Raw genomic sequence first — 27,792 nt, 5'->3', positions numbered from 1 at the left:
CCCCCCCCAAACCGGGGGGCTTGTCTCCACCCCCCCCCCCATGGAACGCGCGGCCCCCCCCCCCCCCCCCCCAAAAGGACCTGTCTAACCCCCCTTCCAGGGGGGGGGGGGGTCGGACCCCCCCTAGCATGTGGTGTGAGTAGAAGCAAGCCCCCCCCCCCCCCTTGAAGCGATGTCCGCCCGCTCCATATGCAGCACCTTGCCGACGACTCGTGCGTTTCGGCGGTAGTGATCTGATCACCCGAATGCCACGTTCGGAGCGCTTCTCATCGCAAACCCCGTCAGCAGTCCTCCTCCGGGAATGTACGTAAGAGCTACATACACGGAAAATGTTGATGCATTACTGAGGAATGAAAAGAAATCAAAAACGGGAAGGGGAGCCGAGGAGTCGAACCTCGATCGCGGGAGCCACATTCCCGAATCATGACCCCATTAGACCAACCCCCCAAAACAGGATGGTAGTCCGGAGACTAAGTAACAAGCTGCTTTTGCAAGCGGCCGCGCTGATTGTTTGTTTGTTTGCTGTGACCATCCTAACCCCCTCCCTCGCACACGACTTATATCCAGCCCTCGCGCACCGTGCCCCGTACACTTGTGGCGGCGTCCGCTGTCCGGGTCCAGTCGTTACTCCGAGTATGAGACTTCCGTTCCGGACACGACCACGACGCAGACCGGAGGACGTGTGCCACTCCACTCCGCCATAACTCACACGATGCCGTCCACTACGCCCTGCTCCGCCTCCGCCTTCGTTGCGATGATGGACTCCAAGACAGCCGGCGAGAACGGTGCGCTCGAGCACTCCGACGCCGGCTCCCCGCTCGTCGCTCTCTTCTTCAAGCTCGTCCGCTCGCTGCCCGACGACTCTCTCGCCTCGCTGACCGCCGCCGTGCCCGCCGAGCCCGCCTCGCTCGCCGACCTGACGGTGCTCGCCTTCCAGACCCGTGCAACACGCGGTATGGGCAAGGGCGAGAAGGACCTCTTTTTCAAGATGCTCGCCGCCCTCCCCGTCGAGGCTGCGACGGCGACGCTCCACCTCGTGCCGCACTTTGGCTACTGGAAGGACTACCTGCTCATGCAGGGCGTCGCTGGGATCGACGCGGCGGTCAAGGACAAGGCGCTGTCGCTCCTCGCCGACCAGCTGCTCAAGGACGCGGCCGAGCTCGAGGCGGCCGAGAAGGAGGCGCGCACCCCGAACCTCACCCTGGCGGGCAAGTACGCGCCCCGCGAGGGCTCCGCCTTTGACGGCCTCGCCAAGCGGCTCTCCACACACCTCTTCGGGAACAAGAACGAGGCGGCGTCGGCGCGCAAGTACCGCAAGCTCGTCGCCTCCCTCAACCGCGCCCTCCTCACCACCGAGGTGCTGATGGCGGCCAACCGCTGGGCGGAGATTGAGTTCGCGCGCGTCTCGTCCCTCTGCCTGCAGCGGTCGCGCAAGGCCTTCCTCAACGAGGCGCTCAAGGGCAAGCTGGCGCCGGCGCAGGAGGAGACGGGCAACCGCCACCCCGAGGACGAGCAGCGCGTTGCGGCGCGGCACAACCTGCGCAAGGCCCTCCTCGAGAAGGGCGCCAAGGCCGTCAAGGGCAAGCAGCTGTATCCACACGAGATCGCGCAAAAGTGCATGCGCGGCGGCCGTACCGAGCTGTCGACCCTCGAGGCGGACCTGATGCACGCGCAGTGGGAGTCGATGCGCGAGGGCGTCAAGGAGGCGATGGCGGCGGCGGCTGAGGCGCGCGAGGCGGCGGTCGCCGAGGCGGCGGGGGAGGGTGCGCCGCTCGAGGCGGTGGCGGCGCTGCGGGCGGCGCTGCCAAAGCCGGTCGACCTCGGCAAGCTGGTGCCGCTGATCGACGTCTCTGGGTCGATGGTGGGGACGCCAATGGAGGCGGCCATCGGCCTCGGCCTGGTTGTGGCCGAGCTGTCCCACCCCGCCTTCCGCAACCGCGCCATCACCTTCGAGTCGAGCCCGCAGTGGGTGCACCTCGACGGCGCAGGCAAGGTGGCGTCCAAGGTGCGGGCGCTGCAGGGTGCCAGCTGGGGCGGGTCGACCGACTTTGAGGCGGCGTGCGAGCTGGTCCTGGGCTGCGCGGAGCGCGCCCGGCTCAAGCCGGACGAGGTGCCCGACCTGATTGTCTTTTCCGACATGCAGTTCAACGAGGCGCGGGGCGCGCACTGCATGTACGGCCGCTACGGCGGCGGGCGGTCCGCGTCGTGGGAGACCCACCACGAGCGGCTGACGCGGCGCTTCGCCGAGGTTGGGCGTGCGGTGTGCGGCGAGCCGTACGCCGCGCCTCGCATCATCTATTGGAACCTGCGCGGGAACACGGCGGGCTTCCCAGTGCAGGCTGACGCGCCCAACACGCAGATTCTCTCGGGCTTCTCGCCGTCGCTCCTCAAGCTGGTCCTGGCGGGCAAGGACCTGGTGGGCGACGAGAAGCAGGTCCGGCTGCCCGACGGCACGGTCAAGGTGGTGCGCGAGGGGCCGACGCCGGAGGAGACGGTGCGCGCCGCCCTCGACGACCCCGCCTTTGACGCGGTGCGGCTGGCGCTGGCGGGTGTGGAGGAGGGGCCGCTCGCGGGGTACTCGTTTGAGAAGGACGACGCGGTCGTGGTGGCGGACGCGCCGATGGCGGAGGCCTTTGAGGTGGTGTGAGTTGTGAAATAGTAAAAAGAAGAAACGCGACGTAAGCCGGTGCACTGCATTCTGCATACCTACACACTGCATGGCACGGAAGCGGAAAAGAAGGAAGACAGAAAACAGACAACACAAGGGAGGGATGGCGATGGGAGGACGACGGCACGCCGCCACCACACAGGGATTTTAAGGAGAGGAGTGTTGTGGTGCCGCCGCTAGCCGTCGCCCACCCTTGAGCGTCTGCCTTTTCGGAAGCGGAAGAGGGCAGATTCTTTTCTTCGCCACACACCCTGCCCACTACCGCGGTGCGAACGGTGTCCACTCCGCCACAGGCCGCCGCTCTCCTCCGCGCGCTCGCTCAGGACGACGTCTCCTCTGTGTCCAAGCTCCTGTCAACTCCCGACTCTTATCCGCCCGCGACTCTCGTTTCGGCGAGTGGCCGAGCCGCAAGGGGTTGGAACTGGTTGCACGTGGCGGCTGCCCACGGTGCGCCGGCCACGCTTCAGTGGCTGATCTCCTCCGGAGCGCTCGGGGTCGGGGCTGTCCATCAGCGCGCTGGCGACGGTCGCACTCCGCTGCTCATCGCGGCGGAGCACAGCCACGCCGAAGGCAGTGACTGCGAGGCGCTGGCGGCGCTGCTGCGTTGCGGCGCCGCCGCAGACGTCGCTCGCAAGCCGGACGGTGCGACGGCGGCGCATCTGTGCTCAGCACGCGGCTGCTCGCGGTGCCTCCGCCTCTGTCTCCAGCGCGCGCCACACCTCGTCGACGCGCGCTGCCGCACGCGCGGAGAGCAGCCGCTGCACGTCGCGGCTCGCTGCGGCGCGAGCGAGTGCGCCGCCGTGCTCTGCGCACTGGGGGCCCGGCTCGCTGAGCCGACAGGCCCCCGAGCTGCGCTGCCGCTGCACCTCGCCTGCCTGGCTAGCCGCGCCTCCTCCTCCTCTGCAGCCGCGCGCACGGTCAGGCAGCTGCTCGGAGAGTGTCGCACCAGCGTCGCCGCCTCGGAACCTTCCATGCACCCTTCTCGGAACCTTCCGATAGGCAGCTGCTCGAGTGTCGCGCCAGCGTGAGCGAGCGCGACGGGGCGGGAGGGACGCCGATGCGGTACGCCTGTCGCTCCGGCTCGCGCCGGGTGGTCAGCACCCTCCTCTCCTACGGCGCCGACCCGCGCTGCTTCGCGGCGGCCGTCGCAGCGGCTCTGCGCGCCGTCTCCGCAGAGGCTGCGACCCGCAGCGGCGCTTCCGCGCTCGGGGCGCCAGCGACGCTTGCGTCGGCACGGCGGTACGCGCGGCTGCTCGCTTGCCTGGCGCTGGGCGGCGCGCCGGTGCGAGCTGCCGACCTCGAGGCGCTGCGCCTTGGGATGCGCGAGGCGGAGCTGCTCTGGGCGGGAGCAGAGCCGCTGCGGCCGAGCGCGGGCGGCGGCGGCCAAGCGGTGCCATCGCTGTGGGCCCTCGCGCAGCGCGCGTCTGCGAACGGTCTCTCGGCCGAGACAGTGCTCCCAGCGCTGCGCATGGCCGCCTGCCTCGGCGCGCGCCAGCTGCAGTACGAGTGCGAGCGGTTAGTCGTGCAGAACGCGGCCGCGCTGGGTGTCGACCGAAGCCTCCTCGTGGCGCTCCTCACCAACGCGCTCGGCCGTCACGCGGCAGTGGCGGCGGCGGTCGCCGCCTCGGGAGAGCCCAGGAGCGGCGGCTTGAACAGTCAGTGGCGGGCCGTGGCGGCGGGCGCAGAGCACGACCTCTTCACTCTGGCGCCGAGCAGCGACGATGAGTCGGCTTCCAGCAGCGGCGCGAGCGGAGGGGAGGGGAGTGAGGCTGGGGACGAGGCCGGGGAGGCCAGCACCCTGGTCGGCAGCAGCGCCGCGAGCGTGACGTCTCAAGCCTATTTTGCTGTCCGCGAGCCGCCCCCACCGGGCGCCGTCCCGCCGCCTCCGGCGCGATGGCGCGGAGCGCCGGACACTAACCACCCATCGCAAATTTAATATCAGGACATATGGCTAGCCATATATTCCACATAATACATAGGTTCCGATTCGTTTCCAGTTCCACCCCTCCTGCGCCTGCCCCTCTCAGTAACTCAGACCCGCCCGCGCGATCTTGCGCGAAATCTTTGTGCCCTCGACCTTCCTACATACATAGAGAGTGAGAGAGCAGAGAGGTGCACGCACACACGCGCACCGGTGGACACACGTGGGTGCACACACACACACACACACACACACACACACACACACACACACACACACACACACACACACACACACCCTAGACGCGTGGCTCTGCGGCCTCCGGCTCTGAGGGGACTGAGGCTCTGACACTGTGGGGAGGGTCGGCGACGGTGAACCACCAAAAACTAAAACACAGAGGTCACAGCAGGAGCGGCCGCTGCCGGCCTCACGACGCGGTCACAGCAGCGGCCTCCCCCACAAGCTGTGTGTACGGGCGCCGCGCGGCACGACCCCCGCCGAAAGGACCGCGGCACGACCCCCGCCGCCGCGGCCTCAGGGCAGCAGGCTGAAGAAGTACTCGGCCTCGAGCGGCGCGTCCTCGGGCAGGTCGGTGCAGTGCACTCCGTTCCGAACCTTGTCCTCGCCGTAGCGGGCGCGCAGCGACTTTGGGTGGATGCGCTCGGCGACGGCCGGGTCGTGCGCGCCGCACAGCTCGCGCAGCGCCGCCACCGAGCGCTGCGGCTCCGCCGTGAGCACCAGCTGCAGCGCGACGCAGCCGCCCTGCGACAGCTCCTCCGCCCACTCCCTCGCCTCGGGACTCACTCCCTGGTACACCTCGAGGAACTCGGACGCGTTGACGCGGGAGAGGGCGGCGCTCCGGCCGGCGACAAGCTCGAAGCCGGCGGCCACCACGTCGCGCACGATCCCGCCCAGCCTCCCCCCGCGCACCGCGTGCGGCTTGACGAGCAGCAGCCCGCCTCGAGGGTCGCAGCGCGCGAGCGGCGCCGATCCGCCAAAGAGGAGCTTCGCCTGCGCAGCCGCCTCGGCGCCGTCGGCGGAGCCCTCGGCGCCGGCCCGCCCCGCGATGGCGGCGCGCCACGCCGAGACCGCCCTCGCCCCCTTGAGCTCGATGGCCACCAGTGGCCCAGCACACGCTCGCGCAGCAGCCCGGCTGTCGTGCGGAAAGAGGGAGGAGGCCTGCGAGGGCGAGAGCGACAGCACCCGCAGCTCGGAGACCGCGAGCGACGCGGCCGCAGCGAGCTCGAGCGCCTCGCCGAGGAGCGCCCGCGCTTCCGTCGTGACGAACGCCACGGTCCGCTCGGAGACGGGCTCAAAGCGGCGCCCGGTGACGGCGTCGGCGTACCCGAGCACCTTGAGCTGGCGGGCGTAGACGGTGACCGTCGACCCGACGTGGAGATCCGAGAGGGTGACACCAGGGCAGACGCAGCGCTTGAGGAACGTCCGGCGCGTCTTGCTGTCTATCATCTCGACCGAGCCGTCCGACTCAAAGTAGAGGAGCGAGAAGTGGCGCTTGAGGCAGGCGACCTCGTCGTACCACTCCGTGTCGAAAGCGTAGCGCGCATCCGTGTCGCCAGGCATGGCTGTTCGACGGTTTCGGCCTGGCGGTGGATTCGGCTACTCGAGTAGGGAGGGTGGTACCCGAACTGAAACGCGAAACGCGATCTGTCTCGCGTCCTCAACGCTTGCGATTCAGCTGTCGCGCCGCTGGATGATCTTGCTCAGCTCGCCGAGCTCGACCTGAACGCTCAGCGGCGCGACCGCTGAATCGCAGCCGTTCGTGCTGCACGCATGCATCGTTGCAGTTTCAGATTACTTCCCCCCCTCCTCCCCGTAGGATTCTCGGTCGATCGATCGCGCGTCCCAAAAGTCGCCAAAAGTGGTATGCCGCGAGTCGCAATAACCCGCCCGCCGTCCCGGCGGTCCCGCAGCTCGCGCGCATCTCCCTCTTAACCCACCTCTAACATCACAATAGTGGATCCCTACAGTGGGTTGCGGCGCACATTCCGCGGCACGCGTGTGCTGGGGGGGGCGACAGGGAGGACGTGGCCCTGAGTTATGTGTACGCCAACTCAGGGACCCGCCGAGTCGGCTCTCTGGATGACGGCCACGCAGGCGCGAAGAGAAATTTTGAGCTGGGGCTCCCGTTCACACTCGTGCCTGGCCTTTTCTCGGGGCCGCGCGCCTGCGGCGCGCCGTGGTTTCTTAGATTTTTGCGGAAATCGCTCGCGTGGTTTCTTATTTGGCCGCTGGTACCCTTCTGCCGCCGTCGCTCCCCCGGCTCTGACCGAGTACCGGGCGTTGAGGGAGGCGGCGCTGGGCGGCGCTGGCGCTGCCATCGCCACGAGCCGCGCGGCGGCGGTCGCAGTGCACCCGGCTGCGGCTCTCGGCGCAGTCTCTGCGGCGCTCGGCGCCGTTGGCGTCGCGGGAAGCCGCACCTCTGCCGCCGTCGCTCCCCCGGCTCTGAGCGCGTATCGGGCGTTGGGGGGAGGCGGCGCAGGGCGGCGCTGGCGCTGCCATCGCCACGAGCCGCGCGGCGGCGGTCGCAGTGCACCCGGCGGCGGCTCGCGGCGCCGTCTCTACGGCGTTTGGCGCCGTTTGACGTCGCCGGCAGCCGCACCTCTAGTCTGCCACCATCGCTCCCCCGGCTCTGACCGAGTATCGGGCGTTTGAGGGAGGCGGCGCAGGGCGGCGCTGGCGTTCCCATCGCCACGAGCCGCGCGGCGGCGGTCGCTGTGCAGCCGGCGGCGGCTCTCGGCGCCACGTTTGTGGCGAGCGGCGCAGTTTGCGCTCACCGGCGGCTAATCGCAGCCGCCGTCGACCTTCCGCCTTCAGACGAGTGCGGGGCGCCGTCAACTCGGAACAGCGCGGCGCTGGCATGCCCCCCGCAACGAGCCTCGCGGAGGCGGTCGTGTAGCACCCGGAGAGGTCGCTCGAGGCCGTGTTCGAGGCGAGCATCGCACTTTGAGCGCGCTTTCGGCCCTGCTGTCTGCAATAGCTGCATGGCGCGGGGCAGTCTCTGGCACGATTGAGGCTGGCTGGGGCCAACTGGCCTGGCTCACAGGCGGCAGGCAGTGCTAGGGTGGCCTGGGCCGCCCTGATCGGGTGTCGGGAGGCGTTGGATACCTCTTTGGTTGGAGTTCTCACGGGTCCCGGACCGGTCTGGAGTGCCTCCGGAGGCCCGTTTGACACCTGCACAAGGCTGGTAGTGTACCACGACACATAATGACCATGTATTTAGCTGCCCCGGCACAAGTAGCGATAGTGGGGTGCGTTTTGGTGTCAGAGAAAAGCGATCTTTGGGGGCTGGTGGTCGATTCCGCTAACGCCATGGCCCATAGCCTTGTCAGTCGCCGTCACCGCCCGGTTGAGGGTGGCCAGCTTGTCGAGGATCGAGCTCTGCACCTTCTCCAGCTGCTCAGTGTGCGTCTTCAAGACCGAGATCTGGTTTGCCACCTGGGCCTCCGCTCGAGGGTCCGCTGCGCGCCGGTTGCCCCGCTGCAGCGTCATCTGCCGCAGCTCGTCGGCAATACCGTCGCGCCAGCCTTGCGTGATGCCCACCACTGCGCGCTCAACGGTCGGCGTGACGAGCAGCTTCTCGAGGACCGGCGCGCGGAGCGGCTGGCCCTCGGCCGTCCAGAAGCTCACATCGTCGCCGCTCACGGAGACGGTGGCGCCGAGCACGGCCATTGTCAGCGCCTGGAACGCCTTCTCTTGCTGCACGGCGAGCGCCTCGGCCCTGAGCAGGCGCATCATGAAGTCGAGCTCCGGGTCCTCGGGGCAGATCTTGCCCTCCCACAGCGTGGCCTTCCCATTGAGCTTGGCCGTGAACTGCAGATAGCCGGCTGGCATGGCGGCGCGCAAGGGAGTAACGGGAAAAAGAAAACTAGTTCGGAGTATGGGGACGCCTGCAATTTGACTGCATGCAATCCATGCTCCCGAGCTGGGGTCCTGCAATCATCGCAATCCCACGCAATCAAGGGAATCTCAGTGGGATTCCTCGCGCGCCCACTCTCAATTGCATGTCGCCCCCCCCCGGTTTTTTTTTTCATCCCTACCCCGCCGCGAAGAAGAAATCCAGCCTGGATTGGCCGCCGAAAAAGAAATCCATACTGGTACTCCGCGGTTTCTTTTTTTCATCCCCTACCTTCACACTGCTGTGAACAGGTGCCGAACCCATACTGTGACCTCAGAGCATATACCTAATATACCTGTAGGGCCCCAGAAGGCTAGCTGGTTGCTTCATTTGTAGTAGCACAGCCGCGGGTCCGCAGAGGTGGGGCGGGAGGGTTGAGAGAGAGACCCTAGGAGAGACCCATGACCATCCCATGACTACATGTCTTTGCATGTAATAGTTTTGTTATACCCTCATGGGGCACAAGAAAGAGGCTGCACGGCCTGTGTATGGTCTGTGCTGCTGTCGGGCTGGTCGGGCTGTCGGGCTGTCAGCGCTGCTGTCAGGCCACTGTGTGCTGTCGGGCTGTCGGGGCGGGGCGCGGGGGCGGCGGGTGTGCGGCGGGTATCGAAGGCTAGCTCAAAAGAAACAACGCGAAATCATCGCGGAGGGCCTGAGCAGAACACACAAGAGGCGCCCGGGCGCTGCGGTAGCCTCGCGATGGCCGCGCCAGATGCGCACCGCGACAAGCGGGCCAAGGCGGGGCCCGTCCTCTATCCGATGGATGAGCCTCTGCTGCGAAAGTGCGACGCGCTGATGAAGAACCTCGCGAAAAAGTCCCAGGCGCGCAAAACGCTGCGCACACAGAAAGCCCATGCTCGCCGCGTCACAGCACGCATCGTCGTCGGCAGGAGCCGCCCGTATCCTCCTGAGCCCGCGCCTGCCAGCGACTAATGCCTCCACGGCTCCTCCACACTAGACGGCTCCCGGCCAGCGACAGCTGTCTGCGCCTCTCTGCCCTCAGGCAGTGCACTTCTTGCGGCCCGTCGACTGGAAAAAGATGGGATTGGTCGACTACCCAAAGGTGGCCGCCTCTCTCCGCTCCCCGGGCCTCGCACGCCCCAGCTCCTCACCGCCGCCTCGCGCAGCAGCCGCGGCAGCGGCAGCAGCCACCGACGCCAGCGCCCTCCTCTTCCCACTCCCTGCTGTGCCCAACGCCACCACTGCGTCCCCTCGCAGCTCATCAAGCATCCCATGGACATCGGCACTGTCTCGGAGCGGCTGGGCAAGAACCATTACGCCCGCCTTGAGGACTTTGCCAACGAGACGCGCCTCATCTGGAAGAATGCCTTCATCTTCAACGCGCCAGACTCGCTCTACTTCAAGGCGGCAAAGTCGCTCTCGGACGCCTTCGAGAAGGCGATGGAGAAGATGGAGGCGGAGGTGCGCGGCCCCGCCGCCGCCATCGCCGCGCCGCAGACGTCGCCCTCCCAGCCCTCGTCCTCGGCCAGACTCCCTGCTCGCCCGCCCTCCTCACCCTCTTCCCTCCCCTCCTCTCGCCCACCCTCCTCGCTAACCCCCGGCCGGCGCACCGTCCGCAGGCCGAGGCGGTCAGCGCGCTGCAGGTCGACACGATGGAGCGGTGCAACATCCTGCTCGCCGACATCCAGGCCAACCCGCTCGCCGAGTGGTTCCTCGACCCGGTGCGCAGCAGCAGCAGAGTCCCGCCTCCGAGGGCCGAGCCCCGCCCCTCGCCACCGCCCCCTTGCCTCCACGCTCCCGCCGGCTCATTTTGCCGTGTCGCCGCACGCCCCTGTGCTCCGTCACCTTCCTACCGAGCCGCACAGCCACCCCGCCGCAATTAAAGCTCGCGAGACCGCACCGCCGCCGTTCTGGAGGCAGCCCTCGGCTTGCGGGTGTCGGAAGCGGCAGACAACAGCCATCCACACTGCTCCCCGCCCTGCTCTCCTCCCCTACGCTCCCTCCTCCACACGCTGCTCCTCACCTCCACACACTGCTCACTCCCCTCCACACACCGCTCCCCCCCCACCACCCCCTACCCCCCCCCCTCCACACGGCTGGCGCTCTCCCGCCTCTGCCGCCCTGGGACAGAGGCCTCTGCCGCCCTCGGACAGAGGCGGCCCTCGGTCCGGTCCCTCTCACCCCCCCCCCCCCCCCCCCCCCCCCCGAGCAGGTCGACCACGTCGCTCTTGGCCTCACCGACTACACTCAGGCGCGGCGGCGGCGGCGGTGGCGGCGCGAGGGCGGGCGTGCTTCGGAGAGCGTACCACTGTGCGGTGCGCCTGTAGGTCATCACGCAGCCGATGGACCTCTCCACCATCGGGAGGAAGCTGCAGCGCGCGCAGTACCTCTCGCCCGAGGACTTTGCGCACGACACGCGGCTCGTGTTTCAGAACGCGATCACGTACAACTCTGCCCAGTCCATGTTCGGCGTCGTCGCCGGCATCCTCGCCTCCTCCTTCGACCGCCGATATACGCTCATCACGCAGGCGGCGGCGATCGACCCGGGCAGGCCCATGCCCGACCGGCCCGGCTGGCCGACGTTTGCGCAGAAAAAGAAGCTGTATGACCTCTGCACCAAGCTGTCGCTGGCGGACCTGAACCAGATGGTGCAGATGGTGCAGAAGGGGTGCCAGGCGGCGGTGCAGCAGTGCGGGCACAAGGAGGTTGAGGTGGACGTGGACGAGCTCGACATGGACACCTTCAACAAGGCGCGCTCGGCCCCGCGGCTGCCCGCGTCCCGCAGGCTGCTCGCACCACACCCTCGCCCACCCCTCGCCTCTCGCCGCAGGTGCTCGGCTTTGTGGGCGGCAAAACCAGCAGCAAGGTCAAGGCGGACCAGTGACGCGGCGCAGCTATTCACGCCGGCGCGCCCACGGCATACGGGGCCGCTTCGGGCTGTCGGCGGGTGCGAGGGCAGGGGCGGGGTCGGACTCCTCCCGAGCACGTGGGTGCCGGGCGGGGTTGCTAGCGAGGGTGCCCCACCTCTCGAAGGTAGTAATTGGGGCGTGCATGTACCTTGTATTTTGTCTCTGTTGTTTTTCCTCCCTTTGGCGATTGACCACGTCGCGCGCCGCTCGTATAGCGGACTGGTATAGACGGTGAGCAGAGATCTGAGAGTGATGTCTGAAATGGTTGGGTAGTAGGGCTAGAGGCAAGAGGGTCGCTCTACACTTAGCCTCTGCAGCGAGCGAGCGCTCAACTTAGCCCCCGCACGGAGCCGGGCTCGGACTTAGACCCCCATGGTCGGGGGCCATGAACTTAGACGACATAAGGCCAACTCCGGGTAAAGCCCGGGTACACCTGAAAAGCTTTCAGGTTTACCCGAAAAATACCTGGACGCGTCCCGACCAACGTAGTTTGCCGCGCACGACGCCATATCGCCTTCTCCCAGGGCCAGTGCGCTACTTGCGGCGCGCAACGCCTGCTCAAGTACGCGCAACGTACCATATGCTGCCGCTATGCGTGCCTTAAGGCGGCTGCGGCGAAGCGGCGGGCGCGGCCCGCGGCATGCCGATGGCAGTGCGGACGATGCGGTTGCGATGTGTTCTGCTTCAAGATCGTGGCGGTGCTTGGCATGCACTTCTGCGATCCCAATCAGCTCATCGCAACGAAGCAGCGCAACAAGCTGGCTGCTGTCAACAAGGCCCTATGCTACCTCACGCGCGGATCGTTCAAAGAGGACCAGCATACACAGGCTTCTCTGACATGCGTTTGTTTGAGCTTGAGGCTATTTGTGAGAACTGTTTGGCGAAGAAGTCGCCGAAGATTGCGCTCAAGAAGCAGCAACGAGAATCGGAAGAGGAGGATGCTGAGGCGGCGATTGCTGAGCATGAGAAGGATCGATCGCCCGCCGCAGGCGAAGAAAATTTGGGGGTTGCGCCGTATCGTTTGTACGTTGATCACGGTGGGAGCCTCTTGGCCCCAGGCCGTCCACGGCCGACTTAGCCGATGTAAGAGGCTCCCGCTGATCTTAGACCGCGCAAGCACTCCAGCGTGGCTAGCCACACTTAGACCCGTTAGGCCTCCAGGCTCAGAACTTAGACTACTACCCAACCAGTATGTCTGATGAGTGTGTCCGGGGAGAGAGCGCTCCATGGCGGCCAGCAGGGCGTCGCACAGTGGTCAGTGCAGGCATTCAGGCATCGTTCCCTAGACCCTACAGTACTGCCAGAGCTACTTACTTGATTGATGTCCAGCGCCTGTGGATGCCCGAGGACATGTCGGCCTACTCCCTACACGCCTCAATCGTCGTCTTCGAAAAAGTAGCGCCACCTTCCGTGTTCGTCCCTTGCCCGGCAGACCCAGGTTCCCTCCGTCCAGTAGACCCGCGTGTGGTTCTCGTCGTCCATGTCGCCGGCTCCGAAGTCGCTAAATATCTGCTCCGCAAAGATCGCGTCCGGGTTGTGGGGTGGGAAGTGAGACTCTGTCTCTGCCACGAGCTCGCGCCAGCCGGGCAAGGGGATCGGCTTCCAGGCGTCAACCAGCGCCGACTGCTCGCACCGAAGCATCGTGTCAATGTCCCGGAGCAGCGCCTTGCCCTCGTGCTTCCAGTCGACAGCCGGCTCGTCCATTGCGCCGCCAGGGATCTCAATTGCGACACACACGAGGTCGTACGGGCATGGGTGCTGCACGCGCCGCCGGGGCAAAGCGCTGTAGAGACTCGGGTCACAGCGCGCGAAGCGGCAGCGCATGACCAGCGTAGTAAACTCGTCAATGGCAAACGCCCCCCCGCCGTCGAACAGGGCAGATGCCCCCCCGCCAACCTCAGAAAACCAATCGATCTGCTGGTACTCTTCAAAGGTGCAGCACGCCCGGTCGCACGGGGCCCATGGCGAGGTCAGCGGGCGAACGCTGCGGAGCTGCCGTGTGGCGTGTGGAGGGAAGACAAGCGTCATGCACCCCGTCGAGTCGTGGCAGCATCCCACGGAGGTGCCGGCGCTGTTGACGGTCTTCAGCTGTGCGATCGCCCCGCGCACGATAATCGTAGCGCCGAGCCGCACGCACGTCTGCACGTGGTTGCTGGCTTCTGCGAGCGTGACTCGTCCCACCGGTGCAGCCGCACGAGCGGCGTGGCAGGCGCGCGAGTCAAGCACCGCCTTGAAGCGACTGCAGACGAGGCGCAGCGTCGTGTGCGCCGGCGGCCGCCAGTAAAAGCCGGGCGGGATGAGGGCCTGCGGGTCGCGGAAAGGAACCTGCGACAAGACTGCGGCGAGCTCATCATCGCCCAACGAATCGAGCTGGGTCGGCATCGCAATGCGCGTGAGGTTGCCGGGCTTGATACGGACTGCCTCGCCGCTTTGCACGTCGCGAACGCACCACCGTCCAGACGCCTCGTGGAAGCTGAGCAGCTCCACCTCCGCGCCGTTGAGAGCCGTGCGCGACGTCAGGCCATCCACGCGCGCGCGGCAGGCCGTTTCCAGCTGCATATGCATGTGTGTGTGTGTATATGCGGCGGCGCCGACGCAGCATGCCCCAATTTCTTTTTTTACCAATTTTGCGCACTTGCGAAGGCAGGGGGCGGGTTTTCTTCCTTTCAGAGTAGTTGTACAAACGAATTGGAGAAAACGGAGACGGAGGCGCGCTTTCTAGGCCCTTGGGGGCCCTCCCACTCAGCGCAGTCGGAGAAACCGGTGAACGAATCTTCGGAGGATGCAGTCATCACTGCCGCGCTCACTGTATAAATAAATAAATACAACGGACATCCCAAGCTGGCTGGGTCGAGGACAGACACGTCCCCACCTTTGCAGGATTTTGCAAAAGCGAGGGGGAGGGCGCATCGCCGCGCGGAGAGGGCTAGCGAAGGCGGCACGAGGAGGGAGTAGTTGACATCCGAGAGTCGCCCTTGACGGAGGCGAGGCGCGGCGCGGAGCCGGAGAAGGCGCGGGCGCAGGGGCGCAGGCCGGAGACGGCGCGGGCGCGAGGGCGCAGGCCGAGGTCGCCCTTGACGGAGGCGAGGCGCGGCGCGGAGCCGGAGGTAAAGCTATGAAAGCTGAAGCGTGAGGCACTGGCTGTGCGATGTGAGTTGTCACTCTCGATGACGGAAGCGAGACTCGAGTACTCGACGGTGACGGCGGCGGCGACGGCGCTGGTGGCGGAGGCGCTGGCGGAGAGCTCGGCTACGGTGGAGGCGGCGGCAGGGCGCGTCCGGTCGTAGTCGAGGGCGGCGCAGGCATCTCGCGCGCTGGCCAGAAGAGCGCCGGCCGTGCGAGGCGAGGCAGCGCACTTGACGGTGGCGACGCCTTGCTCGACGGTACGGCCGACGGCGACGGCGCTGGCGGCAGAGGCGCTGGCCGATCGCTCGGCTACGGCGGAGGCGGCAGAGCTCGTCCGCTCGCAGTCGAGGCCGGCGGAGGCGTCTCGCGCGCTGGCCCGAAGGGCGCCGGCCGTGCGAGGCGCGGCATCACGCTCGAAGACGAAGGTCTTGACGGAGGCGATGCCTCGCTCGACGGTACGGCCGACGGCGATGGCGCTGGCGGCAGAGGCGCTGGCCGATCGCTCGGCTACGGCGGAGGCTGCGGCAGGGCGCGTCCGGTCGTAGTCGAGGGCGGCGCAGGCGTCTCGCGCGCCGGCCGGATGAGCGCCGGCCGTGCGAGCCGAGTCATCGCACTTGATGGAGGCGATGCCTTGCTCGACGGTAGCGACGGCGACGGCGCTGATGTTGCAAGTTCTAAAAAGGTTCCACCAGGGCTTGCGCGTGGCGGCGGCGGCTGGCGCCTTGGTTTGGGCGGCTGTGACTGGCGCCTCGGCCTCCGTTTGGGCAGAGGCCTTAGCTGGTTGGTTGGCCTTGTGGGCGGCGGCCTCGGCTGTCGCCTCGGCTCCACCTTGGGTAGTGGCCTCGGCTGTCGCCTCGGCCTCTTGTGTGACACACAGCCTCGGCTGGCGCCTTGGCAGCCAGGTCGGGGGCTGTCGCCTCGGCTCCACCTTGGGTAGTGGCCTCGGCTGTCGCCTCGGCCTCTTGTGTGACAGCCTCGGCTGGCGCCTTGGCAGCCAGGTCGGGGGCTGCGCCCCCTTCTTCCCCCGGGCCCCCCCACGGTCGGCGCCCCGGAGGAGAGGTCCGACAGGAGGCGTCGGCGTCGGCCCGCAGCCGATGGCAGTAGTGAAGGAGGCAAGGGGCAACTGACAGCAACGGAGCTGGGCGGCGACCGGTAGACTCGATCGAAGCAACCCCCCCAACACGAGATGGTCCGCATCGTCGGCACCCTCGCTTGGGACTGGGGCAGGGTGGCCTGGGTGATCTGAAGTTGAAGTTGAGCTGCGCCGTGTCTCGGCGCCGGCGATGATGTTGTTGATGGACGGACCTGTGAGGACGGTTGTAAACCATCCATCGGTCTGCCTTCCGGGAGCGCCTGGCGGCCTGCTGGCGGCCGTCCTGGAGGCTGTGCTGATGCAGAGGAGCTGGTGAGCGCAAAATGGCAGGCGCCGTTGATGGAGATCATGTCTGGAAGCGGCTCTGAGGGGACTGGCACTGGTGTTGGTCCAGAAACAGCGACGGCGAGGATGACGGTGAGCAGGATGGTGAAAACGCAGTAGCCAGTAGACTTCGGAGCCTGCGTGGCTCGCGCCAAGACTCGGAGCCGCAGAGAGAGCGCAAGCGGCGGTGAACCGCTCGCGAGCGCACACAACGAGCCGGCGGGCGGCAGTGAGAAAGTAGTGGACAAAGTCGACGGTGACGACAAAGATGGAGGTGGCGATGGAGAGGGCGAGCTGGATGATGGGCGGCGCTGAGCTGAAGATGGCGCGGGCGCAGGGGCGCAGGCCGGAGACGGCGCGGGCGCGAGGGCGCAGGCCGAGGTTGTCGTCGAGGGCGCAGGCCGAAACACTGGTCGCGCTGTCCAAGGGACGTCCACGTGACACGATCGATTGTGGCACAGAGGGTGTGATGCTGGAGTATCGACACTCATGGGGCACGGCGCAGGATGCGCCGTGCTAGTACACCGTGTGTAGCGTGTGTGAAGGGTAGCACAGGCGTCCGAATTCAGACGCATCTGACCATGCGTCGCGTTGTTTCTTTTCCTTTGCCCTCTTTGGCGCCCGGTCGCGGCGGCGTCCGTCTTGTCAAAAAAGAGATAAAGTACCGCCCACATTCATGCTCGACGAGGGCTGCATCGAGCTCATGCACAGCGGGCAAACCGCCGGCCAGGCCGGGGCCAACCCCTACCGCGTGCAGATCATCGACATCAAGCCGATCAAGAATCCGCAGGGCGGCGCGGCGGACCGCCACCGTCTCGTCATCTCGGACGGCCGCCACTACATGCAGGCGCGCCACCCTGCGGGCGCGGCGCGCGGTGGCGCGCGGCGGCGCCCCGCCACTCCAAGCCTCATCCGAACCGCCCGCGCTCCCCACCGTTTGCGCGGCCACCGGAAGCCGCGCGCGCGTCAGCGCTGCCGCCGAGCTGACCAGCCGCGACTCGCCCTGCGCAGGCGATGCTCTCCACCTCGCTGAATCCGATGCTCGAGCGAGACGGGGTGAGCCCCGGACGCGCCGGGAGCGCCCCGCCGGCGTGGTGAAAATGATCCACCACGCGCGCACCTCGCCGCAGATCCGTGCGCTGAGCATCGTGCGCCTCGACAACCACATCATGAACAACGTGCAGAACCGCAAGGCGCGGCCCTCCGCGCGCGCGCCGCCACCGCGCCCCGCGCCCCCCCTGCCCGCCACCCCCCACAGAGACGCACCGCACCCCGCCCGCGCACCCGCCCACACACCCGCCCGCCCCCCGCCCGCCACCCAGTCCCCCCCCCCCCCCCCCCGTTCCCCCAAGGTCATCATCATCCTGCAATTCACGCTCATCTCAAACGACCAGCCGCAGATCGGCCACCCGCAAAAGTACCCCCCCCCCCACCCCACCCCCCACCCCCCCGCGCCCCCGCCTCACCCCCTCGCACTTGCGCGCGCACAGGCTCGACGAGACCGGCGGCCAGCAAGGAGCGCCGCCGCAGACTCACGCGGGGGCGCCGCAGGAGGGGGGCTACCCCGGCGCGGCGCCCGGCGGCTACGCGCCGCCGCCGCAGCAGCAGCAGTGGCAGCCGCCGCCGCAGCAGCAGCAGTACCCGCAGCAGGGGGGCTACCAGCAGCAGCCCCCGCAGTACCAGCAGCAGCCCCCGCAGTACCAGCAGCAGGGCGGGTACCAGCAGCAGGGCGGGTACCAGCCCCCCCCGAAGCGGCAGCAGGGTCCCGACCAGCAGCCGCAGCAGCAACCCTACGGTCAGCCGCCGCAGCAGCAGTACGGCCAGCCGCAGCCCTACGGCCAAGCGCCGCAGGGCTACGGCCAGCAGGGCTACGGCCAGCAGGGCTACGGCCAGCCGCCGCAGCAGCAGCACGGCGCCCCCCCCCAGTACGGCGGCGCGGGCCCCTCCTACGGCCAGCCGCAGCAGCAGTACGGCGGCCCGCAGCAGCACCAGCCGGCGTACGGCGGGGGCGGCGCGGTGCAGCGCGACAGCAGCGGCAACATCCTGCCCATCGCTGCGCTGACGCCGTACACGAACCGGTGGAAGATCAAGGGGCGCGTGGTGCGCAAGTCGATGCGCACGTACCAGAACGCCAAGGGCGAGGGCAAGCTCTTCAACCTCGAGGCGCTCCTAGACGCTTCCTAGACGCTTCCTAGACGCTTCCTAGACGCTTCCTAGACGCTTCCTAGGGCAAGCTCTTCAGCCTCGAGGTGCTCGGCCCGATGCGCGTAATCAGCCATGGTTGTGGTGGTGGTTAGGTGCTCGACAAGACGGGCGACATCAAGGTGACGGGCTTCAACCAGGAGTGCGACTCCTTGTTCGACAAGATCGAGCCCGGCCGCTGCTACTTCATCTCGGGCGGCCAGCTCAAGCCCGTCGACCAGCGGTACAACAAGACGTCGCACCAGTTCGAGATCACGCTCAACCGCGGCTCGGCGATCGACGAGACGGAGGACGACCCCGCCATCCCCAAGCAGGAGTTCCAGTTTGCGCCGCTGCCCGCGATCGAGACGATGGCCGACGACTCGTACTGCGACGTGCTCGCGGTGGTGGCGCAGTGCGACGAGCCGCTCACGTACACAAACAAGGCGGGCAAGGAGGTGACCAAGCGCGTGATGCACCTCGCCGACAAGAGCGGCAAGTCGATCGAGGCCACCGTCTTTGGCTCGGGCGCCACCGACGACCGGCTGCAGGCGCACGTGTCCAGGCCGCGCCGCATGACGCGTCTGAGGCATGTCCCGTAGGCGCCACCGACGACCGGCTGCAGGCGGACGTGGTGCTCGCGATCAAGGGCGCAAAGGTGGGCTCGTGGAACACAAAGTCGCTGACGCTGTGGGGCGACACGCACTTCGAGCCCAACCCGGACACGGCCGAGGCGCACGACTTGATGGGCTGGTGGCGGCACACGGGCTGCTGACGAGACACCTCCAGGACACGTCCTAGACATGTCCGAGACATGTCCCACAGGTGGCGGCACACGGGCTGCTCGATGCAGCGCGCGCACATCTCCGTCTCGGGCGGCGGCGGCGGCGCCTCGCGCGACTCGCCGCGCATCCTCTTCTCGGACATCGAGGAGCGCGCGATGGGGATGAACGGGACGCCCGAGTACTTCAGCGTCAACTGCTTCATCACGCACATCCGCACCGACCAGCGCACGCTCTGGTACATCGCGTGCCCAAACTGCAAGAAGAAGGTGCAGGGCGCGAGCGAGGATATGCTCGACGGCCACTGCGAGAAGTGCAACGCGCCGACGACGGGCACGCGCCGCTGGATCTTCACGGGGCAGTGCAACGACCCCTCGGGCTCGCGGTACGTCTCCTTCTTCGACGACACCGCCGTCCGGCTGCTCGGAGGCCGCACCGCCGACGAGATGGCGCCGACGAAGGAGTCGGACAGCAGCCGGTTCGACGCGCACTTTCTGAAGCACTCCTTCCAGCGGGTGGTGATGAAGTGCCAGGTCAAGTCCGACACGTACAACGACGAGCAGCGCATCAAGGTGAGCTGCCAGAACTTCGAGCCGCTCAACCCAGTCGCCGAGGGGCGCCGCCTTCTCGCCGAGATCGCGTCGATGGGCGCCTGAAGGGGCTGTCGGCCCGGCGGCTCTGCCTCTGGCGGCGCCGGCATGTGCTGGGGAGGCATGTGGTCTGTTCTCGGCCCCTCGCTTGCGCGCGCGGTGCGGCGAAGCCGTCGACGTGGGAGGGGCTGGGGGAGGGGGTGAGAGGGAGGGTAGCGCCTCCAGCGCAAGGCCATGGGGGCCATGCTTGACGCTGCCGTTGGCACTGTCCGCTCGCCGCGCAAGCCGTGCAGAAAGCAACTGTCTAGCCGCGCCGCCGCGCGGTACTTTCGCGTCGTCTGGGGCCTCTGCGCCCTCTGTTTTTGTGCATACAGTCTTGGGAGGCGAGAGAGCGAGCGGGCGCGTCTCGCTTCACGCTTGTTTGTGTTTTCCCGGGAGGCGGGAGTTGACTTTTTGGTGTCATGTTGCCTCCTTGTCCTACTTGTCGCGGGGGATAGTGCGTGTGGCGAAAAAAAAAATTGCTAGCTCAAAAAACCGGCACACCAATCTCCCTTCCTCTCTCTATCCTCTCTTGGAGCTCCAGAGTCCACACCCCCCTGCCCCGGGATCGCGTACAAGCTATGGCTACCGTAGGCCACACTAGCGTCGCTGGGGGTTCCCTGCCCTAGATGGGAAGCTGGCCGCTGATCCGAAGACCGACTGCACCAGGGCGCCTAGATATACTCGAGGTGAGCGAGGGTGAAGTTACGCCTTAAATGCCGGCCTCTCTACTGTGGACCTTACTCCGAGCTCGTTGGCTCCTCCTATTCCCCCACCCCCCCTCCCCCCCCACTCTCTCCGAGCAAGGGCGTGCGCTACGTCCCCAAGGGGGGGGGGACGTGGGGGGGAGGTGTGGCGCTTAGGTTGTGGCGTTTGGGTTGTTGTGGGGCACCCAAACGGTTTCGGTTTTCCTCCTTGGTGCCCCGAGTAGAGCGCGATCTCCCCTGGAGTCTGTCGCGCCCGTTCTGTCTAAGCTCGAGGTTCAACCTTCCAGTTGATCCTTATCGGACTGGTGAGGTCTGCCTAGCCGTCGTAGTGTAGTGCCTGGGGTGCGTCTGCGTCGGTGCTACACACACTCGGCAGGACGCTGCTCTAGGTCGTTGCTGCTGGTCGTCGCTGTTTGTCAAGGTGATAAATCGTTTCTCTTTTGTTTCAACAAAATGACTCTCACAGTGACTTCTTTGTGTGGCCAAAAACATGTCCGAGATAAACCCGAACCCGGGCCTTTAGACAGAATGTTGGTCCCCGAACCACTAGACCACGAGCCTTACTTTGCTATCTCGCAATACATTTTCTTCAGCTTTTCTAGTATGATCTCCCCGTGGCAGCGGCGCGGGGCGCAAGCGCAGACCAGTCCTATGGCTTGGCCATGGATCATGTGGGTAAGCATCTTGGAGAGTGTCTCTTGTCGCTTGTCCGGCGTGACTAGTGCCGATGATGCATGGACTAGGAGTGGCGGATTGTGGTCTGCTGCTACTGCCGCTGGTGCGCGTCGGCCTTCGAGCACCTGTCCGAATCCTTCGACCACGAGGTCTCTCTCGCTCTCCCCTCTCATCACAAAGGGGTTGCCTAGTGGAGACGGTCGCTGGATGTTAAACGGGATTAGGTGGCTCGGAAGAGGGTGGCGCTTGTGTAGCAGCATCACTAGGCCCTATGCGTTGTCGGCGGAGGTGGAGCCGCGGCGCTTCGCGTAGGCCTTTTCCGCTTCCTCCCGCTCTCGCTTCCGCTTCTCTCGCGCTTCGACGAGGCGGTTGCGCATGGCTGCCGTCTCCTCCGGGGACTTGTTGGCGGTCGAGGGGCCAGGTGGGGGGCCGCTGAGCGAGCGGCAGTCGCACCAAACTCGGCTCAAGTCCCCCACCAGCCCTTGTTGCTGCAGCTGCGTGATGTGGTGCGCGACGACGCCGTTGAACCTCGCGAACGGAGGCAGCTTGAGGCACCTATATTCCAGAGTGGTTTTCTTTTTCTGTGATTTCTTTTGTGCGGTCTGCTGCGACTCGTGCTTGGAGCAGAAGATGGACTCGCGGCGGGAGAAGAGGTCAAACTGCCAGGAGCGGCCGTCCTTGTCCGCCACGTGGATGCGGCCGTCCGCCTTGGTGATCGCGGGGAGGCCCTTGGGGTTGTGGATGAGGACGTCGTGCAGGGCGTCGAATTGGACCTGTTTGGTGGATTGGTGGAGCAGTCAAGGGCGGGAGGAAGGGTGGGGAAGAAGGGGGGATCTGTGCCTTGGTGTGGCACCCGAACAGCTTGGTGCCTGGGGCCGCGCCGTCGAGGCCCTTCGAGTACGGCATCATGATGCGGCCCGAGGCGAAGCAGATTTCCTGAATCGCGATCACGAGAGGGCGCGCCCAGACGTGCATGGGGACGTCGGGCGGGGGGGGCGGCGTGGGTGTGAAGCCCAGGAGCGTGTTGCTCGCCGCCGAGTGGCTCTCGTCGTGCTGCCACGCCATCGCGGGCTTGCCTCGGACGCCGGAAATGGGCTCGATGCGGATGGCCGCGCCGGAGGTCGTCTGGCAGTCCGCGCGCGGCTTGATCATGCAGATGGGATGCTGCATCGGGGGGGGGGGGAGGGGGGATTCTGTCTTTGGTCGGTAGGGAAGAGTTGTGGGTGGGCCGCAGGGCCTTCGACTCGTCGTCCCGCTTGACCGTGATGTCAACGTAGAAGCTCATCGCAGAGATGTTGAACGAGAATCCCTCGAAGGCCTTTTGGACCGCCTTCCGGACATCGATCTCGAGGGTCGTCCCCCGCGGCGCCTGGAAGAGGTTGCGCATGGTGCGCGTCATCTCGGCCTCGTCCACAGACTCGGCGAGGAGGGTCGACTGCGGCATGATCTCGACGCGGAAGTGGACCATGTTCTTGTCCTTGGATTTGGTGACCTCCTTGGTCTTCTCCTTTAGCGCCATGGTGAGGTCGACCACATTCATCGTGATCTTGGCGCCGGGGGGTATGTTGCACCGGTCGCCTGTGAGGGTCGTAGGACGGAGGGAGGAGGAGGGGGGTGAGGGATATTTCTTTATTTGGGCAGGGGAGGGGTTTCTTTTCCGCACCGTCGAGGTAGGTGGCAACGAAGCCGTCGCTGATGGGCAGTGGGACGCCCGGCGTCGCAAAGCGGTTCAGCATCGCGTCGAAGTCGACCATTTCGTCCGAGCTTGAGAGGTAGTAGGTGTTGCGGTTTTGGTGCAAGTTGAATTTTGCCCCCTCGTACTCCATGTCGAGCGTCATGCACTCCACGACGGTCCCCACGTGGGTGTTGTTCATGTGGATCGTCTCGATCATCAGCGCCTTTTCCACGTATGGGAGGGACTCGCCCATCGCAGCCTGCATTCCCTATGGCAGAGATTCGCGGCTATATGAGCAGCTGTAGAGGTGGTTGTGCATGAGTTGGGTTCTATCGGTTCGAGGGGCTCTTGTTTTGTGGGGAGTCTCGGGTTCGAGTTGTGGGTGTCCTTCGCGGAGCGAACGCGAAGCGCGCGAGCGCACGCGCGTGCGTGTGCGGAGCGCGTGCCGTGCAGCAAGCGAGCGAGCGCAGCGCAGCGTCAGCGTCAGCGTCAGCTTCTGCGCTGCGCTGCGTCGCGAGTGCGCGCGTCGGATTTTGTGCTATGCTCTGTCGCGTGTGGTTGGTGGGCGCGTGTTCGCTCGTTTTGGCGCTGTTCTGAGTGCAGGTTTGGTCTCTGTGAGTGGCTGTGTATCAGTGTTTTGTCGACGCTTGTTGGGGCAGGCCGGGGGAGTGGCGGCGCGCGCCATAAAGGTGCCTGCCGGTTGAGGCGGTGGTGCCGGTTCGATCCGCACGCGCTTGCTCGGGGACTCGCTCCGGGAGTCGCTCATCGGCTGGTGGTTTAGGGCGACTAGACTTCGCACTGGCGCCGGAGGCCCCAGATATGAAGAAAAGTGGTAGTGCGTGTGGCGAGGCTGTGAGCGGCGAGGCCTGCCGACATGGCATTTTATTCGCGCCTTGTTTTGGCGCATGGCAGTCTTGGCGGGTCGGCAAATTCTCTTTGGTTTGCCAGTTCGCTCCTCCGCCTCGCTGGTCCCATCTGGTCCCAGCCATGCTTACGCCGCGCGAGGAGCAGGAGATGGCCGAGGTGCTCGAGTCGGAGTGCGCCGTCGAGATGGACAAGCTTGCGACCCTGTGTCGACTTGGCATCCCCGAGCGGCTGCGCGCCGAGGCGTGGAAGTACCTGCTCGGCGTGACACGGCCCGAGAAGGCGCAGGAGCTATCGCTCGGCAAGCTGATGGAGCAGCGCTACCTCCGGCTCGAGCGGGCGTGGCAGAGCGACCCGCAGCTCGAGCTCACGCGGCGGATCAAGGCGGAGGTCCGTGGGCACCACGCCGCTGCGCCTCATCTCCGCAGCCGGCAGCGGCTCGAGCGGCTGCTGCGCACCTACCTCCACTGCCACGCCGCGGACTACACCTCCGGCATGCTTCACCTGCTCGCGCCGTTTGAGCACGTGTACCGCGACTCGGACACGGACGCTTACTTTGGGTTCGAGGGGCTGATGGGCCAGCTGAGCTGGGCGCTCACCTTTGAGGGGCGCAAGCAGATGGCGGTCGCCCTGCTCACGCTGCTGCGCCACCTGCTACCCGAGCTGTACGCCCACCTCGAGGCGGAGGAGCGCCTCACCACCGGCACGAGAGCAGCCGAGACTGGTCGAGACTGGTCGAGACTGGTCGACACTAGCACACTTGACGCAGAGAAGCGACTCACCACTGGCGGCTGGCGGCCTTCATCACCTATTCACAGCAGGAGGTGTGAATAGTAGAGCTGTGAATAACTCACCACTGGCGGCTGGCGGCCTTCCCGACTCGCGGCTCTCGGGAGCCGTTGTCTGAGCCTGCTCGCAGCCCGCCTGCTTAGGCAGCCCGGCTGGCGGCGGCGGCTGGCTCGACTCTTGGCTCTCGCTGCTCCTGTCCAAGGAGCTGCCGCTGCCGTGCGTGCTCCGCCTGTGGGACGCATACTTTTCGGCGCCGCCGGAGGGGTCGCTGCAGGAGCTGCACACCTTCGTCTGCCTCGCCGTCCTCGAGACGTGCCAGGACGAGCTACTCGAGCTGGACGGCGACGAGGAGCTGCCGCAGTACCTGCAGCACCTCCCCGCGATGGACATGGGCAGGGTGGTCACCTCGGCGCTCAACATGCGGGACGACTGCCTGGCGAGAGGCCTGTGCGGCAGCGGGGGGACGCGCGGCGCCCTGTGAAGTACGTGGACATACTGTTGCTAGCAACCTACCGTGTGTAGCATACGCATGTGCGGCTGACATGGCGGCTGAGCGCTGAGGCACGCGCTAGGGCACACGCGCGCACATGAGGTGCGCGACTGTATCTTTTAGGACTCGCAAAACAGAGAGATGGGCCCAGGTAGGAGGCTCCACGCCACCTGACTCGCGTCGTGCCACCTGACTCTCGCCTGGAGAGGCCTCTTAGCCGAGGCACACGTGGCAATCGCCACGTGCGCCAACAGGGATTTCGGCCATTTTAGAGCCTTTTGCACAAAAATGCAGGTGGCTTTAGCCACTTGCTCCATGAGCAAAACAGTGCAAAAAGCACCTGGAGCAGATGGCTTACGCCGCCTGTGGACATGGGCAAAACAGTGCAAAAAGCACCTGGAGCAGATGGCTTACGCCGCCTGTGGACATGGGCAAAACAGTGCAAAAAGCACCTGGAGCAGACGGCTTACGCCGCCTGTGGCCATGGGCAAAACAGTGCAAAAAGCACCTGGAGTAGATTCCAAACGCCGCCTGTGGCCATGTGATGCGCTCGGGTGGCGCCATGGGCTTCGGCCCCCTCCAAGCCACCTGCCCCCCCTCCCTCGCCACACGAGGAGGGCTGGAGCACGTGCGCCACCTGGGCCTGGGCAGGTGGCTCCAGGTGGCTTCGGTCGGCCCCTCCAAGCCACCTGCCCCGCCCCCCTCGCCACACGTGGAGGGCTGGAGCACGTGCGCCACCTGGGCCTGATGGGTGGGCAGGTGGCGCCAGGTGGCTTCGGCCCCTCCAAGCCACCTGCATGCCCCCCCTCGCCACACCTGGAGGGCCGGAGCACGTGCGCCACCTGGCGCAAGTTTGAATTCGGAAACGGAAAATCCGAGCCACGGAAGGGCTGGCCTGCCAAACTCCCCGCTCTGCAAACTGGGACTGTGGGGTGTGTGAAAGAGGGCCTGCGGCGGTCATCGGCGGCTACAATCAATGTCCGGCGTCGACATAAGCCTGGGGCTTCAACCCGGCCCGCGCGGGCGTTTGGTGTGGCTGCAAACGCCGCAGGAGCCGGTGGCTGCGCTGCTCACGCGCCGTTGCTGCCGACGCTGAGCAGTCTGACTCGCCAATGAGAAGACTGCCCAATAATACGCCATCACTCGATCCCCGATAAACCAGGCCATGCAGAGCTTTGTCGGCCTCGCCGACGTGCGTGTGCTGGCTGCGCGGTAGAGTTGCGAGAGTGGATTGTGGAGGCGCGGCGGGGTTGTCGGCCGCGCGCTCTCCCGGCGGCAGCTCGCCCGGCAGCTCCGGCCCGCACGCCGCGGCCTGGTTGGCGAAGTGTGCCGCCGGGTTGAAGATGAGCAGGCGCAGGTTGAGGTAGCGCTGCAGAGTGGCGAGCGACGTCTCGTCGGCCCAGTGCGTGCGGCTGCCTATTCACAGCAGGAGGTGTGAATAGTGGAGCTGTGAATGACTCTCGTCGGCCCAGTGCGTGCGGCTGCCTTCCGAGTCGGCGGCGGGGCGGGCGATGTTCCGCCTGGCATCGCGAACGACCTCGGGTCATCTCTCGCGCGATCTCGGGTCATCTCTCGCGCGATCTCGGGCGTCGTGCGGCGGCGGCGCGCTGCGCTGCACATCTCACCGAGCGAGGTGTGGCACGTCTCGGCTGTACCTCGGCTGCATCTCGACCGCATCTCGACCGTATCTCGGCCGTATCTCGGCTATATCTCGCCGCGTCTCGTCGAGGGAGGTGTTGTCGATGAAGGCGAACGCGGCGCCGCCCACCGCCTGGCACGCGAGCCACGCCTCCTCCTTGAAGTGTGCGCCGCAGCAGCGCCGCAGCTCGCAGACCGAGGGAGGCTCGGTCGGGGGAGGCATCGGCGGCGGAGGGGAGCCGTCGGCGGGGGGGAGGCGCTCCCACATGGTCCGCCACATCTCCGGGTCGCGGCTCGCGTGTGCGGAGTCGAACGCCTTGCAGATGGCGGAGAAGAAGCAGTTAGGGTTAGGGTTAGGGCTAGGGTTAGGGTTAGGGTGAGGGCTAGGGTTAGCGCCTTGCAGATGGCGGAGAAGAAGCAGTCGCCGTCGCGCTTGGTCTTGACGGTGCGAAGCCGGGTGCCGAGTGGAGCCGTCTCGCCAAAGCGGCGCCGGTCGCCGGCCGCCGCGGCACGCGCCTCCTTCTGCGCGACGAGCCCCGCCTCGTACTCAGCGAGCGGCACCTGCGCGCACGGGGCGGGCACGCAGCGCTCGCCCCTCCCGAGCGGTGCCGACGGTGGCGCCCTCAAAGCGGCGCCTGCTTTGGCGGGACGCCCTCCTCGATCCACACGCGATGGTAGAGCTCGCCACGCTCAGGGATCCGCTCGCCAGTCTCGTGGGTGACGTACACGTTGCCCTCGCGAGGAGGGACTGCTGGCACGGTGACCGGCACCCACATCCACTCGTCCGAGTGCGCCGCCGCCGCACCAAACTCGATCGAGTCGTCGCCGGCATCGGCGGCGGAGGCCGCGGTCGTGGCAACCTGCTCACTCAGCCAGGGCGCGCCCAGTCGAAGCGCGTCGCGGTGGCCGGTGCCACCCCAAGACAGCACGCGAAAGGTTTCGCTCGAGACCAGCGAGTGGCCCTCCGGCAGCTTAAGCAGTGCGTGCGGCGGCCGCTCATCGCGCGGCATGCGCGCAAACGGAAGCACGGCCGCGCGGAGGGAGGCCTCGGTCGCGGGACGGTCGCCCGCAGGCCGCTTCGACATGGTTACTCCGTTGTGGCGTCACCGAGTCGGTGCCGGGTGCCGAGCGCAAGCAAGAGGCCGAGCGGCAAGAGGATAGAGAAAAACAGCGGCGGCCGCACTGCGCCAGGAGGCGGACTGCCCTCCAAGTGCTCCAAGTGCTCTATCTGTGGGGGTCGGCCCGCAGGCGCATTATTTACACAGTGGCCAGGGGCGGGGCTTGCATTTTTGCCGTCGCCAGTCGCACTCCCAAACGCTACAACGGGGGCGGCGGCGGTGGCGGGGGCGGCGGCGGCGGCGCGACGGGGTTGGTAGGGGGGTGGGGAGGCTGCCGTGCTCGAGCCGAGCACGAGCTGCCGTGTGCGCTGCGCGTGCCGTGCGCG

At 66.6% G+C, this 27,792-nt stretch overlaps 8 protein-coding genes across 8 annotated transcripts; 5 read left to right on the top strand and 3 right to left on the bottom strand.

Annotated features, from left to right (window-relative positions):
• The first annotated feature begins 697 nt into the window (after positions 1-697).
• EMIHUDRAFT_443496 (hypothetical protein) lies at positions 698-2,722 on the top strand. Its single transcript, XM_005778401.1, has one exon. The coding sequence runs from the start codon at positions 713-715 to the stop codon at positions 2,645-2,647; it is 1,935 nt and encodes a 644-aa protein (XP_005778458.1). The 5' UTR covers positions 698-712; the 3' UTR covers positions 2,648-2,722.
• Positions 2,723-5,123: 2,401 nt separating this feature from the next.
• EMIHUDRAFT_73699 (hypothetical protein) lies at positions 5,124-6,170 on the bottom strand (the record flags this gene model as incomplete). The annotated part of the gene is made up of 1 exon (XM_005778400.1): positions 5,124-6,170. The coding sequence occupies one exon, from the start codon at positions 6,168-6,170 to the stop codon at positions 5,124-5,126; it is 1,047 nt and encodes a 348-aa protein (XP_005778457.1).
• A 477-nt stretch (positions 6,171-6,647) lies between these two features.
• On the top strand, positions 6,648-7,506 carry EMIHUDRAFT_237168 (hypothetical protein; the record flags this gene model as incomplete). The annotated part of the gene is made up of 3 exons (XM_005778399.1): positions 6,648-7,192; positions 7,264-7,353; positions 7,425-7,506. The coding sequence occupies 3 exons, from the start codon at positions 6,648-6,650 to the stop codon at positions 7,504-7,506; spliced, it is 717 nt and encodes a 238-aa protein (XP_005778456.1).
• Positions 7,507-9,157: 1,651 nt separating this feature from the next.
• EMIHUDRAFT_443493 (hypothetical protein) lies at positions 9,158-11,579 on the top strand. The gene is made up of 7 exons (XM_005778398.1): positions 9,158-9,327; positions 9,509-9,568; positions 9,724-9,927; positions 10,086-10,187; positions 10,679-10,717; positions 10,794-11,216; positions 11,297-11,579. The coding sequence occupies exons 1-7, from the start codon at positions 9,205-9,207 to the stop codon at positions 11,348-11,350; spliced, it is 1,005 nt and encodes a 334-aa protein (XP_005778455.1). The 5' UTR covers positions 9,158-9,204; the 3' UTR covers positions 11,351-11,579.
• A 2,909-nt stretch (positions 11,580-14,488) lies between these two features.
• Positions 14,489-16,409, bottom strand: EMIHUDRAFT_237164 (hypothetical protein; the record flags this gene model as incomplete). Its single annotated transcript, XM_005778397.1, has 7 exons — positions 14,489-14,516; positions 14,732-15,291; positions 15,377-15,487; positions 15,708-15,734; positions 15,807-16,055; positions 16,129-16,212; positions 16,404-16,409. 7 exons carry the CDS (start codon positions 16,407-16,409, stop codon positions 14,489-14,491), a joined length of 1,065 nt encoding a protein of 354 aa, XP_005778454.1.
• A 143-nt stretch (positions 16,410-16,552) lies between these two features.
• EMIHUDRAFT_469065 (hypothetical protein) lies at positions 16,553-19,999 on the top strand. The gene is made up of 8 exons (XM_005778396.1): positions 16,553-16,765; positions 16,930-16,974; positions 17,049-17,111; positions 17,271-17,335; positions 17,409-18,018; positions 18,216-18,656; positions 18,725-18,852; positions 18,925-19,999. Exons 1-8 carry the CDS (start codon positions 16,595-16,597, stop codon positions 19,535-19,537), a joined length of 2,136 nt encoding a protein of 711 aa, XP_005778453.1. The 5' UTR covers positions 16,553-16,594; the 3' UTR covers positions 19,538-19,999.
• A 3,555-nt stretch (positions 20,000-23,554) lies between these two features.
• On the top strand, positions 23,555-24,701 carry EMIHUDRAFT_315212 (hypothetical protein; the record flags this gene model as incomplete). Its single annotated transcript, XM_005778395.1, has 2 exons — positions 23,555-24,155; positions 24,364-24,701. The coding sequence occupies 2 exons, from the start codon at positions 23,555-23,557 to the stop codon at positions 24,699-24,701; spliced, it is 939 nt and encodes a 312-aa protein (XP_005778452.1).
• Positions 24,702-25,683: 982 nt separating this feature from the next.
• EMIHUDRAFT_237159 (hypothetical protein) lies at positions 25,684-26,571 on the bottom strand (the record flags this gene model as incomplete). The annotated part of the gene is made up of 2 exons (XM_005778394.1): positions 25,684-26,079; positions 26,479-26,571. 2 exons carry the CDS (start codon positions 26,569-26,571, stop codon positions 25,684-25,686), a joined length of 489 nt encoding a protein of 162 aa, XP_005778451.1.
• Between the last annotated feature and the right edge of the window lie 1,221 nt (positions 26,572-27,792).

The sequence above is a fragment of the Emiliania huxleyi genome (assembly GCF_000372725.1).
Source record: "Emiliania huxleyi CCMP1516 unplaced genomic scaffold EMIHUscaffold_246, whole genome shotgun sequence".
Taxonomy (NCBI): Eukaryota; Haptophyta; order Isochrysidales; family Noelaerhabdaceae; genus Emiliania; species Emiliania huxleyi.
Note: the sequence above shows the minus strand (reverse complement) of the source record. Positions and strands in the feature narration are given on the sequence as shown.

What these genes read in the sequence shown, in the direction of transcription:
- EMIHUDRAFT_443496 (XM_005778401.1), top strand. Translation starts at nt 713, where the DNA reads ATGCCGTCCACTACGCCCTGCTCCGCCTCCGCCTTCGTTGCGATGATG.
- EMIHUDRAFT_443493 (XM_005778398.1), top strand. Translation starts at nt 9,205, where the DNA reads ATGGCCGCGCCAGATGCGCACCGCGACAAGCGGGCCAAGGCGGGGCCC. An exon ending in TGGAGAAGATGGAGGCGGAG is followed by an intron (nt 9,928 to 10,085) that starts GTGCGCGGCCCC and finishes CACCGTCCGCAG; the next exon opens with GCCGAGGCGGTCAGCGCGCT. An exon ending in GCCTCACCGACTACACTCAG is followed by an intron (nt 10,718 to 10,793) that starts GCGCGGCGGCGG and finishes GTGCGCCTGTAG; the next exon opens with GTCATCACGCAGCCGATGGA.
- EMIHUDRAFT_469065 (XM_005778396.1), top strand. Translation starts at nt 16,595, where the DNA reads ATGCTCGACGAGGGCTGCATCGAGCTCATGCACAGCGGGCAAACCGCC. An exon ending in ACAACGTGCAGAACCGCAAG is followed by an intron (nt 17,112 to 17,270) that starts GCGCGGCCCTCC and finishes CGTTCCCCCAAG; the next exon opens with GTCATCATCATCCTGCAATT. An exon ending in GCGCACGACTTGATGGGCTG is followed by an intron (nt 18,853 to 18,924) that starts GTGGCGGCACAC and finishes CATGTCCCACAG; the next exon opens with GTGGCGGCACACGGGCTGCT.